General features: G+C 60.4%; 1 protein-coding gene across 6 annotated transcripts in view; it reads right to left on the reverse strand.

Annotated features, from left to right (window-relative positions):
* The window catches only part of EXD3 (exonuclease 3'-5' domain containing 3), a 78,421-nt gene that overhangs the window by 60,520 nt on the left and 5,438 nt on the right, over nucleotides 1-12,463 (reverse strand). For all 6 annotated transcript variants that reach the window (XM_082696411.1, XM_082696409.1, XM_082696410.1 and 3 more), the window contains exon 3: nucleotides 2,161-2,275. In XM_082696411.1, the coding sequence (XP_082552537.1) occupies nucleotides 2,161-2,227 (67 nt within the window). In that variant the 5' untranslated portion in view covers nucleotides 2,228-2,275. The remainder of the gene's footprint in view (nucleotides 1-2,160; nucleotides 2,276-12,463) is intronic.

Below are 12,463 nucleotides of genomic sequence, written 5' to 3' on the forward strand. Positions count from 1 at the left end.
CCCAACATGGGTCCTTGGGGGGTGGGAGATGGGCTTCTAGAAATACAAGTGAGTCGGGCCCATACCTCCTATCTCCCAGCAAATCCATCCCATCCGGATCCCAGACGAAAGTGATCACAGCGGACCCCTCCCGGACCCCTCACAGGTCCTCACACAGGGAGGCATGGGCTGGCTTACGACCATCTCTCTCCGACCAGAAAACACAGAGTGGTTGAGTAACCTTCCCACAATCACGCAGCAAGGAAAGTGTGTGTGTGCCACCTGGGTTCACGGGCTTTCTACGTCACAGCCCGAGGACGGCTCCACAGCCCCAGAGGCCGGGGGAGACCCTCCCCCCAACACCTGATGCCGGGAGGGGCCAGCTCTGCAGACAGCATGCCCCGGGGACGGGGGGCCCTGTCTTGGGGATCCGACGGAGGGAACCAGGCCCCCTGGAGCTGCTGCCCTCCACGTGCTCGGAGAAGAAACTGGTGAAACTCACAAGGAAAGGGAACCCAGCGCGGCCTGCAAACCCCAACTGCTGACCTTGTGGTTCAGCTCCATTTGCTCCCACAAAGGCCACGTTTTCCGGGGAAACAGCCCTTGAGCTGATGTTCCAGTTGGAGGCTATTTTATTGGCCCCTGGGGAGCGGAGGTGGAGAAGAAGAGGCCTCCGTCCTCACTGGCCCGTTCCTCCCTCTCTCCCTTTCTCGACGCCAGCCACGGAACAGGCCGGGGGAGCCACAGGGAGGCCCGAGGGTCTCGGAGATGTCGCCCTCCCAGGGACCACAGAAGAGGAAGGTCCTCGTGGCAAAACCAGTGGAGGGGCCAGAAGCATCCTAGAGGTGCTTCCCCAGACATGGGGAAAGACAAGTGCCCCTGCCAAGAGCGGCCCTGGCCCGAGGCCTCCCGCAGGGACCTTCCTAAGGCTGGCCTCACCAGCAGGGCTGGACACGGCACCGGCCGGGGACTCCAAGGCACCCCTCCGTGTCTGATGGAGTGGGGGACTGTGTCTGACCCAGAGGGGCTGTGTCTGACCCGGGGAGGCTGTGTCTAACCCACCGGGGAGGCTGTGTCTAACCCAAGGGGGGCTGTGTCTGTTCTCAGGGTGGCCTGCCCCTTTGCTAGCTCCAGCAGGCCAAGGGGGAGACCCTGCACACCTCAGGCTGAGGCCCACGTGTGACGGCCACGTGTGACGGCCACGTGTGACATCATGGAGCTCCACCCTACATACAGCCCCGTGGGGACGGGCACGGGCCTTGGGGAGGCCCTGTGCACCGATGAGCCCACGGGCCCCAGTTTCACCCCAGGTCCCGGCCCTGCAGACCCTAGATCCCCACGCCTGTCTCTGGCTGCTGGTTGGCTCAACAGCCAGGGCTGACCCCCGAAGCGATGACCCAGGAGGCCCCTGTGGCATGTGTGTGGAGACCATGGCCCCCCAGGACAAAAGAGCCATGCTGGGATGTGGGACCAGTTCTCAGGGTAGCAACGAGACCACCTCCACGGCCACCAAAGCGAAAATGCCTCCCTTCCCCACCGAGGAGGCTTCTGTGCCCAAGCAGGCCCCTCATCTCTGGTCAGGACCCCAGGCCTGAGCATAAGGCAGGAGTGCCACAGGCGGCTTTGGGCTCCCACGCTTGGAGCTGACCCAGGCCCCTGCTTCCCAGGCACACCCTGCTTCCCTCCTTGCTTCTTCTTGGCAAGATGAACACGGTGCCTGAGTCCGGCCTAGAGACTCGGTGAGCGGGCGGTGCCGGGACTCAGAGAACTCCTGTCCGTCCCACCAGTCCCCGCACGCTGCCATGGGGGGCTCTGTCCGCCCCTGTGGTACCGGTCCAGTCACACAGTCCTCTGGCAGCTAGCGAGCCAGTGGCCAGCAGACAGCCCACCTGGGGACAACAAGACCACACAGCGTGCACCTTGGGAGCCGGTGGCCCCCTTCACAGGGCACAGAGCAGTGCCTACTGCAGCCCTCAGGCCAGGAAGGCTGTGTCACCTGAGTGCTTGCGTCCACGCCCCACACGAGGCTGGAGCACAGGGACACCGTCCGCCTGGGGTGCCCATGCACAGACAGCCCCACGTACACACGCTGTCCACACAGCCAGCACACACGCCTGCACTCCTCACACGTCCCCACTACCAGGCCCTGCCCAGGGGTGCCCATCAGGGACACGGACTCACCGGCAGAACAGCCCTCGGTCACAACAGGGTCGCCGGTGGGGTCTCCAGCTGTGTCTGGCAGGTCCATCCTCAAGGTGGGGCCAGGGAGGCGACAGGCAGCTCGAGGAGGGAGGACCTGGCGGAGAGTGATACTCTGTACCACGAGCGATACTCACATTCTTGTCCCCACGCTGTCTGGGCACGGGGGCCCAGGCAGCCTTGGCCCCCCTGCCGGCCGGGGACGCTCAGAGCTGCCGGCAGAGGCGGGCTTGCTGTGACGATCTGCACGAGCGCTCCCGCCTCGAGATACTCCGGTCAGGTCAGGCGGTTACGCCAGGGCCCAGCGAGTGTTCACTCTCCCCAACCCGCTTCTCTACACTGATGGAGACGGCTGGTTTTCCTCCTTTAATGGGCTATGCGAGGCCTCGGGAAGACTTTGTTCCCGAACGCAGTCTTCCTGGGCACCGTCGTGAGACCGGCAGGGCCCCCCGTGCAACCCCTGAGCACAGGCTCAGCGCAGCCGCGCCGCTTCGTCCCCCGAAACTCCAGGAGCCCTCTTAGGTGTCCCTTCAGACAGTGCATTCATGTTTTTCTTTTTAAAGAGTTTATATATTTATTTGACTGAAAGGGAGAGACAGCCAGAGGAAACACAAGCAGGGGAGTGGCAGAGGTAGAGGGAGAAGCAGGCTCCCCGCCGGGCAGGGAGCCGGACGTGGAGCTCGATCCCAGGCCCCCAGGATCATGACTGAGCCAAAGGCAGACGCCTGGCCCACTGAGACCCCCGGGCGCCACATTTGTATTTCTAAACTGTGTACTGACGGTTTAGCTTCCAGTCTGGCGTGTGACTGACCACCGTGAAGGGAAGAGTTCACTCTCACACCCCAGGGCTGCCACCTACAGTCATTCTGTGAGAGCCCTCCTCTGGCTCACTATTTAGAGAAGACACGAGCAGACATGTGTAAATACCTCCCAGCGCTGAGCCGTGTGTGCCGTGGCGGTTTCTCCTTTCCTGCTCCGTTCGCTCCGGACTTCTGCTCCAGCCGCGCAGGGCGCTCGGGCTGGGCCGCCCCCTCACTGGGAACCTCTGGGCACGACACACCTCCTGACAGCAGGACAGTGCCCAACACCCCGGCGTGACCAGCTTCCACCTAAGGGCGAGCTCCCGGCCCAGACCATAGACCCGGGGTCCAGAGAGCACAGCCTCCCTCCAGGTGACAGAAGCAGCCGAGCCTCTGTGGGACAGGACCCCCTAAAAGGGGCGACCGCAGCTGCTGCAAGTGCGTACGAGTGAAGCAGGAGCCCAGGGCCCCCAGAAACGGCGGCCTCAGGGCTGAGAGGTTAACAGAGACACGAGCACTCCAGCCTGCTGGGTGTATTAGACTCCAGCCCAGCCAACACCACCCAAGACTCCAGAAAGGCTGTGCCTTAGGACAATGCCTAGACTGAGCCCCACTCTGACCTGCCCTACCAAAATCCCAAACCAAGCCCCAAGAAAATCAACATTGGGGCACGTTGTAGGTTGAGTCCCACCAAGACAAAGATCCACCCTAACGAAATGTCAAGCCATGCTGACTTGCTTGAGGTGATCAGCTAGAAATTAACTGCCTGCCGGAACAAAAACCAACATTCTTCACAGGAACATAACAGAACCCAGAATCCAGGGCTGACACATGCTTCACTCACAATATGCAACACGTCATAAACAAATCACAGGATCTACCAAGATACAGGAAACTATGACCCGTAATCAAGGCAGAAAAAAACAAACACCTGGATAATAGAAACCAACTCCACATGGCTCAGCTGTGGGATTTATCCAAGATAAACACAACTATTACATGTGTGCGCAGGGGCGCCTGGGGGGCTCAGTTGTTAAGCGTCTGCCTTTGGCTTAGGTCATGGTCCCAGGCGGAGAGTCTGCTTCTCCCTCTCCCACTTGCCCTGCTTGTGGTCCTTCTCTCGCTGTGTCCCTCTCTGTCAGACAAATAAATAAAGTCTTTTTTAAAGAAAGTTTAGTAACTGAAACGAAGAGGCCACTGGTTTGGAGACGGCAGATGAGTGTGAATCTGAGGACAGACCACCGGAGAGGGGCCTCTCTAGCGGGCGGGGGAGGGGAGGAGAAGAGAGAACAAGTTACATGCTTCCGTCGCCGCAGGCTGTTCTGCGCTGCTGTGGTTGATGGGACTCGGACGGCACGGCGGTCCCTCTCTCTGCGGGTCTGAACAAGCTGGGAAGCCTAGCCCTCGTTTTCGCGACACCCCGTCTCAAGCCACTTCCACCGTCTCCGTCTGGACACAAGCTCTCCAGCCCTGTGGCGTGGGACTCCCGTTCTCTCTTCTTTCTCGGTGTGTCCTGCATTTCTTGACTTCCAAGTCCTCACCATTCTGTTTTCCTCCTGTTTGCAGAGGAGCGCGCTCTCCCGAACATTTACCACGTGTCCGGTTGTCGGGAGCTGTCCTCCCTGGGCCGCAGCTCTCGGCCGCAGGCGGCCCCCGGGTGTGGGATGTTGGTGGTCCCCGTTGTCTTCCAGGCCCTCATGTCGCTGCCCAGAGGTCGGAAGCCACCTGACTCCCAACATCACACAGGATGCCTGTCTTTTCCTCACGCAGGGCCTCCCCTTAACAGCACCGCGTCTCAGGGCGGGACGGCGTGGGGTCTGCCAGGGGCTCTTCCGTTCCTCGGTGCTGGGACGTGTCTTCTATTTTTCCTTGATAATGTCCTGGCCTCCCTGTTCTCCACCCTGGGCTGTAAGGACTGTTTTGTGTGTGGTGGCTTTTTTAGGATTTTACTTATTTATTTGAGAAAGCAACAGAGACAAGCAGAGAGCGAGGGGAAGTAGACATCCTCTCTCCCCCGACCAGGGCGCCGGACGGCGGGGGGGCTCGATCCCGGGCCTCCAGGATCCCGACCTGAGCCCAAGGCAGCCACTTCCGTGAGCGCCCCCGGCCCCCCGTGGTGTAAGTATTCGTAGATACTGCCCTTCCTGGAAGAACCTCTCGCTTTCTGATCTGTCCCCTTCTCTGCCTTCAGCAGAGATTTCCTGAACTTTATTTTGCAGAACGATCACTGACTTACTCACTTCTGCTACCGAAACTGTATTAATCGGGAGTCGCTTCTCCTTTTGCCCCAGAGGACCTCACCACTCGGTCTGTTTTCCTGCTCACCTGGTGTGTCTCTCCCTCAGAAACTTTGCTCAAGTGTCTGGAGACTGAGAGGGACACAGAGCAGCTGCCTGGGTGCTGGGCAGGGGAGCCCTGGGAGCGGGGGGCTCACTGTAGGTACCTGGGGCCTGGGCCCCGAAGGTCACGCCTCGGCCCATCTGTCAGGGAGAGACGCCCCCGTCCTCACCTGCAGGGAGGCACTGGGCGGCCATAGCCCAGGTCCCCAGAGGGCCGGGGTCCCCCTGAAAACCTTCTGAGACCCTGCCTGCAATCTGGAGCTGCCCTGGGCGCTGTGGCCAGGCTGGGGGCCACCCTCTGCCCCGCACCCCAGGTCCCCAGGCGGCTAGAGCGCGACCCTGGGCAGCGGCCTTCCGTCTCCACCGGGCCTCACACTTCTTCCTTTCTCTTTGCCTGTAAGTGCTTCTGCCTTTATGAAAAAGGCAAAGCCATCTTTTAAAAATGTCTTTGCTGCCCTTTTCATGGGCCTCAAGCGCAGCGGGGGAAGCGGCCGCACCCAGCGCCCGCGGTCCCAGCGCCCTTGTGACGAGCACACCTCCCACAGGACACACGCCCTGCACACCGCACACGGCAGAGGCCGCAGGAGCTCTGCACCGTAGTCCATCAGAGCTGTTGGCCTGCACTGTTCTCTCCTTGGAAATTACTCCCACCTGCCCCAGGGCTCTGCACACCTCCACCCGCCACAGCCCAGATCCGCGGGCGCCCGGCCGAAAAGGCCGGGCTGTGGGATGGGGTGGTCCCCGCAGTGCGCGTTCGACCCCACCCAGCCCACGGACCAAGCCCCTGGAGAGTAGCAGGGGTCTCCCAGGGCAGCCGAAGCAAAGTGCCGCAGACAAGAAGCTGCAACAACAGAAACTCGCTTTCTCCCGGTTCTGGAGACTGGAAGTCCCGTATCAAGGTGCTGGCAGGGTCGGCGGCTCCTGAGGCCTCTCCCCGTGGGCAGACGCCATCTTCCCCTGTGTCTGGGCCCGCTCTCCTCTCTCACAAGGGACACCGTCCTACTGACCTCATTTTACCTTAGCTACCTCTGGAAAGACCCCATCTTCAAATACGATCCCATTCTGAGGTGCTAGCGGTTAAGTCCCCTGTGGGCCATGCCGAGGAGACCTCTGGCCCCTTTGGCTTCGGGTCAGAGGAGGACTCTCGGGCCCACCAGAGGACCCCCAGGAGGGGTTACTGGACACACTCCCCGGGACACGGGCCCCTCTCTGAAAAGCCACCAGGAGCCTCACCCGTTTCTTTCTCTAGTCCTTCCTTCACCCCTACAGATGTGCCTCACCCAGACCCCAGTTCCTCGTGCGGCCGACTTAGAGCTGCCTACGAGCCTCAGCAAGACCAGGGCCCGGCCTGCACGCCCCAGTGTTGGCACCCTTGTTCAGCACTTCTGGAGCCCTTGACACTTCACAGCAGGTACAGAAGCGGTCCCGAACAGACCCTCTGGCAGGGTCCACCCCCCAGGGGCAGTGAGTTCCTGGCTGGGGTGGGGAAAGGCCCAGGCATGCTGGGGCCTGCATCCCTGGACAGAAGGCCGGGGGGTGGGGAAGAGTAAACAGCATGAGGGGAGGCTCTCCAGAAACAAGGGCCAAGCGTCCACCTGCTGCAGGGCTGGCGGAGGCCACCTCAAAGAGTGGCTCTTCCCGGCCTCCGTCTCTGGGCCCCACCGCAGGCTCCCTACGCCACCCCGAGCTGCAGGCCATTCTGGGGAGCTGCTCAAGGGGCTCAAGTGGAAGCAGTGGACCCATGGACAGGTCCCCTCCAGAGCCCCCCAGCAGAGCCAGACCCCCAGGCCACCCCCATCTCATTGGCCATCCCCACATTTGTGTGGGCCTGTGGGCTCTTCTTTAAAAAGGCAGCCTCGCTCTGATCAGACTTATAATAACGACCAGCATCAGTGCAGGGCAAAGGTCCCTCTGAGCCCTGAAAGTCAGGTCACCCCAGAAGGAACGCTGCCCTGCGGTCAGCTCTCCTTACACAAGCTTTGTTCTCCTCCAGAGCCTGGAATCCAAAATCCACAGGCCCACGTGCTTCTGAGCTGGCAAAGACCAGAGTCAAATTCACCCCATGGCAGACTGTTTTAATTGGCCTCATTTTAAAGAGAAAAAAATCTGCTTGGAGTCCAAACTGTCTTGAGCTGAAAATGCAGTTCAGGGTTTGGAGGCTACACCAAGACCAGGCCTTCCCAGGGATGGCCTTCCGGAGCCCACCGGGATGGCCTCCTGGAAGCCTTGGAACTTCCATTTAAAATGAACCGTCAACGGGTACAACTTGTTCAGGCCTCACGGCTTTTTCTTGCTGGGAACCGAGCCACACATCGAAATGCGGGCCTCAGAGAGCCCACCTGCCCCCTGCCCCTGCCCCGCAGCGGGGTGCCCCAGGCCCCCACCTGCAGGAGGGGGCAGGACAGACTGCCTCCTCTGACAGCTGGGCCCCACGAGTTTAACTGGGTGCCCACCTCGGAGCGGTGCCCCCCAGCCAGACTCCTGGCGGCTTCAAACCTGATAAAGAAAACCTCATTTTCCATGGAGCCAGGCGGCCAGCAGGGGGGGCTCTTGACCCAAGCATCTGGCCATGCTGCCCAGGCTGGACGAGATGACCGTCCACACTAGGTCCCCCCTCAGCAGGAGGAAGCACAGCTCTGTCCTTGCCCTGCAAACTCAGTGAGAAGCTGCAGGCGCCCTGAGCCCTCACTTCCCTCCGAGGGACCCCCTCTGTGTTCTCCAGACTAACCTGTGGGTTTGCCATAGCTTGCTTGTCCTGAATTCCAACTCCCGTGCCATTTCCCGGCAAACCCATTTCGCTGGTAAAATAACTGGCTGTTTTAATTCTGAGGTTGGCCCAGGGCAAGCTCGGCATCTGCTGTAGGTTGGGGATGCTCCAGGGGCCCCGGATGTTCCAGCCCTGTGCCCCACGGCCTCCTGCTCGGCACACTGACCAAGCCGGACCCAAGGCCTCCTGGAACCCAGCCCCTCAGCCAGGCCCAGCCAGGGGCAAGAGGGCACCTCAGCAGGTTCACCCCCCAGACGGAACCCCCGGCATCGGCACCACCCAGGCTGGGGTCCCGGTCCAGCCACACCGTGAAGTGGACACTGTGGGCTAAGGGAGGGCATTGAGAACCACAGAGCAAAGGCTCACGACGCCTGCCCGGCACTGGCTGTGATCTGGCTGTCTCCTCTGTTCCACAGGAGGGAAAGACGGGCCCGGGGTCTCCCCACTACAGGCTTTGTGCATGGGAGGAACACAGTCGCCAAGCCTGGGACACTGCCAGAAGCCCAGAGGACCAGGCTCCCGGGTGCTTCAAAATGTCTCCTGACCTAAAGCTGCCCCTCAAATAACCCTTCAAAAAATTGAAGGCAAAAGGCAGAAATTAAAGGACCCAAAAGAAGCTACATTGCTGGCTGAGGGTCCAAGCAGCCCGGTGGGGCCGGGGCTCAGCCTTCCGCCCGGCTGCCCACCTGTCCCAGCAGAGCGGGCCGCAGCACAGGACAGAGTTTCCTCCACATTCTGGTTCACGGAGGCGACCTTTAAATAGGTCATCAGAGCATTCTCCTTTGGACGCCAGGTCGCGCTTCATACACCGCTGTCCCACGCTGCTTTCTGCAAATGCAGAGGTGGCGGCTGCGACTCCCACAGGTGCTCCCCGTGCCCTTCATCACAGGTGGCCGAGGCCCTGGAGAGGGTGATGCGGGGCTGTCCCCTCGCTGTGCCAGAGCCCTTCCGAGAGCGCGACTCCTGCCTGGGCCACCACACCCACACTCAGCCCTCCTGGGCCAGCCCATGTGACTGACAAGGTGGGCACCGCAGGAACGCGGGGCAGGAAGGCGGGCAGCCAGGGGCGGGCACCAGCCTCAGACTCCAGGTGCCGTCGCCCCCACAGGGAGGCCCTGTCCCCTCCTGGCCCTGTGCCGTCCCACGGTCAGCCACGTCCTGCCTTAACTGCAAAATGTACCTGGACTAAGAGCATGAAATGTCTCAGTACTGATTTTTTGTATCAATTGCGGGTGGAAATGAAGATATTCAGAGAATACTGGAGTCAGGAGATATATATGTGTGTACATACACACACACACATATATATACATATATATATACCTATATATACATATATATACAAGGTTTTATTTATTTGACAGAGATCACAAGCAGGCAGAGAGGCAGGCAGAGAGAGACGGAGAAGCAGGCTCCCTGCCGAGCAGAGAGCCCGATGAGGGGCTCGATCCCAGGACCCTGAGATCATGACCTGAGCCGAAGGCAGAGGCTTTAACCCACTGAGCCACCCAGGCGCCCCTCCACTTTATTTTTTATGCTTCTCTATAAGTAAGCTCTATGGCCGCCCTGGGGCTTGAACTCATGACCCTGCGACCAGGAGGCACATGTCCTCCCAACTGGGCAGCGCCTCACCTTCTCCTTTTACGTTCTTAGGTTCATGCTAGAAAATCCAAAGTCACGTGTGGGGTCACATATTTCTGCCGGGCACATTGGCCTCAACGGAGCACCGGCCAGCCGGCAGGTGCCTAGCCACACGCCCAGCGGAGGAGGAGCTGCGCCCAGACCCACAGCCACCACCCTGCACAACAGCATCGGGGACCCCCTCTGCTGCCCCCAAAGGCCAAATGCAGGGGGACTGGGGTTGCACCCGAGACACAGGGTGGGGGGCACAGCCTGGACCCCTGAAAACAGGGGCCCCTCATGTCTCTAGTTCAACAAGAGTGCTAATTTGAAAGCTGTTTCAGTTGGTTTGCAAACTGAATTAAATGTCTGGGCACACACCTCAGTGATTTTTTAAAACGCTTTATTGATCGAATACACACAGCACAACGCAGCATTTTTAGCATATTTAGGTATGAGAGAACCTCACCACCGCCAATTTCTAGTCCGTCTTCATCACCCCAAAAAGAAGACTCCGTACCGTTAGCTGCTGCTCCCCGCACTCCTCTGTGGCAACCACAAGCCCACTCTCTGCCTCCGGGGGCCTGCCTGTTGTGAACGCTCTCACACACGGAGCCCCCCGGGACGCAGTCTGCCTCCGGCCCCTCCCCCAGCAGGCCGCTCTCAGGGTCCGTCTACGTTGTGGCACCGGCCGGCATCTGCTCCTTCCCACGGCTGGACCACACTCATCTGGGTTCTGCCTTGTGGCCACCGTGGACAGTCGCACACCGACGTTCCCGTGGGCCCGAGCCGCCTGTTCCCGGGGGAAAGGGCTGGGCTGAGCCGAGAAGACACCACGCTGTCAGCCACACTGCTTCCCGCCACAGCGCAGGAAGGGCCTGACCGCGCATGGCCGTGCCGACACAGGCTCCTCGGCGCCTGTCCCTTTCCGTTTCACCCAGCCAAGTGGCAAGGACTTTTTTTTTTAAGATTTTATTTATTTATTTGACAGACAGAGATCACAAACAGGCAGGCAGAGACAGAGAGGGAAGCAGGCTCCCTGCTGAGCAGAGAGCCCGATGCGGGGCTCCATCCCAGGACCCCGAGACCATGACCTGAGCCGAAGGCAGAGGCTTAACCCACTGAGCCACCCAGGCACCCCGGGAGGGACTTTTAACTTACTGACCTAAGAGTTGCTCCTTTCTTTAAAAATCAGGATCACCAATCTAAAACACAAGAAAGTACTTTTCCAGAGATGCCACGTGGAGGGTGGGGGTCCCACCAGAGCAGCTGTGGGAGGTGCCCCACTGCTTCTGGGCTGTACCCTGCCCCGGCGTGCACACCATCAGGGTCACTCCAGTTGCTCAAGTCGGCTTCAGCCCCATCTGGGGGCCTCGCTGGAGCGCCTCCCTGGGACCCTTCCCACTGGGTGCAGAGGTCAGCAGGAGAGGGCACGAGCCAGAAGTCACCAGCCCCACCATTCGGTCGGGCTTTCCAGCTCCCTGCCCGCTCCAGATCGGGCCTCCCACTGTCCAATAATGGGGTAAAATCACATGAATGATGAATGGCTACTTAAAAACATTTTACAAAAACATTTAATGTCGTTGGGAAAAAACAAACTCACAACGTGGCACACAGTTGTATTTGACAGAAAGCCACCGCACTACAGCGTGGGCCGAAGGACACCCCGGCCCACTCAGTACGAGACAGATGCGGAGCCATGCAGGCGCCGGTGGGGTTGGGGGGCAGGCCGCCCGTTCCATTTTCTGTTTCTTGTTTTGTATTTGCTACATATCATACAATGAGCACACTGCACTTCCTAATCATGAAAAAAGAAAATCACAAATGAAACTTTAAAAGTTAAACTTGGGGTGCGTGGGTGGCGTGGTCAGATCAGCGTGGGCCCTTGGTGTCGGCCCAGGTCCTGGTCTCCGGGTGGTGGGACGCAGCCCCGCAGCGGGCTCTGCACTGGGCCCGGAGCCTGGGAGAGTCTCTCTCCCTCCGTCCCTCCCACTTGTGCGCATGCGCTCTCTCAAATAAACGTTACAACCCTTTTAAAGATTTTTACACTCCAAGGAAACCTTCGCTTCGGGAAGGAGATGAGGCCACCTGCTCTGAGAGCCCCGCCAGACTGTGGGGAGGTGGCCCGCCCCACGGACACCAGGTGCTCTCGCCGTCGCGTGGTCTGCCCCGGGCTGCCCGTGGGCCCGGCTCTGCCCTCGCGATCCGGGCCGCGGCGCTGACCACACGTGGCCCCAAGCGCACTGGCTTAGAGCAGAACAACCCCTGACCGTCCCGCGTGGGGTCAGGCGCAGGAAGCGGAAGCGGCCTGACCGCGGGGTCCTGCTCCGGGTCTCTGGGGTCGCGCCCAGCTTGAGGCAGGCCTGCGCTGTCTCCAGGCTCAGCGGGGGCTGGGGGCCGCCCACTGCCCGCACGGCTGGAGCCCGACAGCCTGTGGCTCTCTGATGCTCGGCGCCCGGCTCTGATTTCCTGTTTCCTGTCGGGCTGCTGGGACAGGCTGGACTGCCGGGCAGTCGTCCGGCTTCTAGAGGAGGTTTTCCCGCCGTGACCACGGGGTCGCCGTGGACGGGGCAAACACGCGGTTCCTCCGTTAACACGGAGTGTCATTTCCCCTGGTCCTGTTTTCCCTTGGTCTCCTCAGAACCGTGTCCCACTGGTCTTTTCTAAGATCTGGCTCATTTATCTGAGAGCATGAGGAGGACGAGCAAGCGTGAGGGGGCGGGGTCAGAGCCAGAAGCAAACTTCTGTCGCGGGGCTCG

Source organism: Mustela nivalis, assembly GCF_964662115.1.
Source record: "Mustela nivalis genome assembly, chromosome: 13".
NCBI lineage: Eukaryota > Metazoa > Chordata > Mammalia > Carnivora > Mustelidae > Mustela > Mustela nivalis.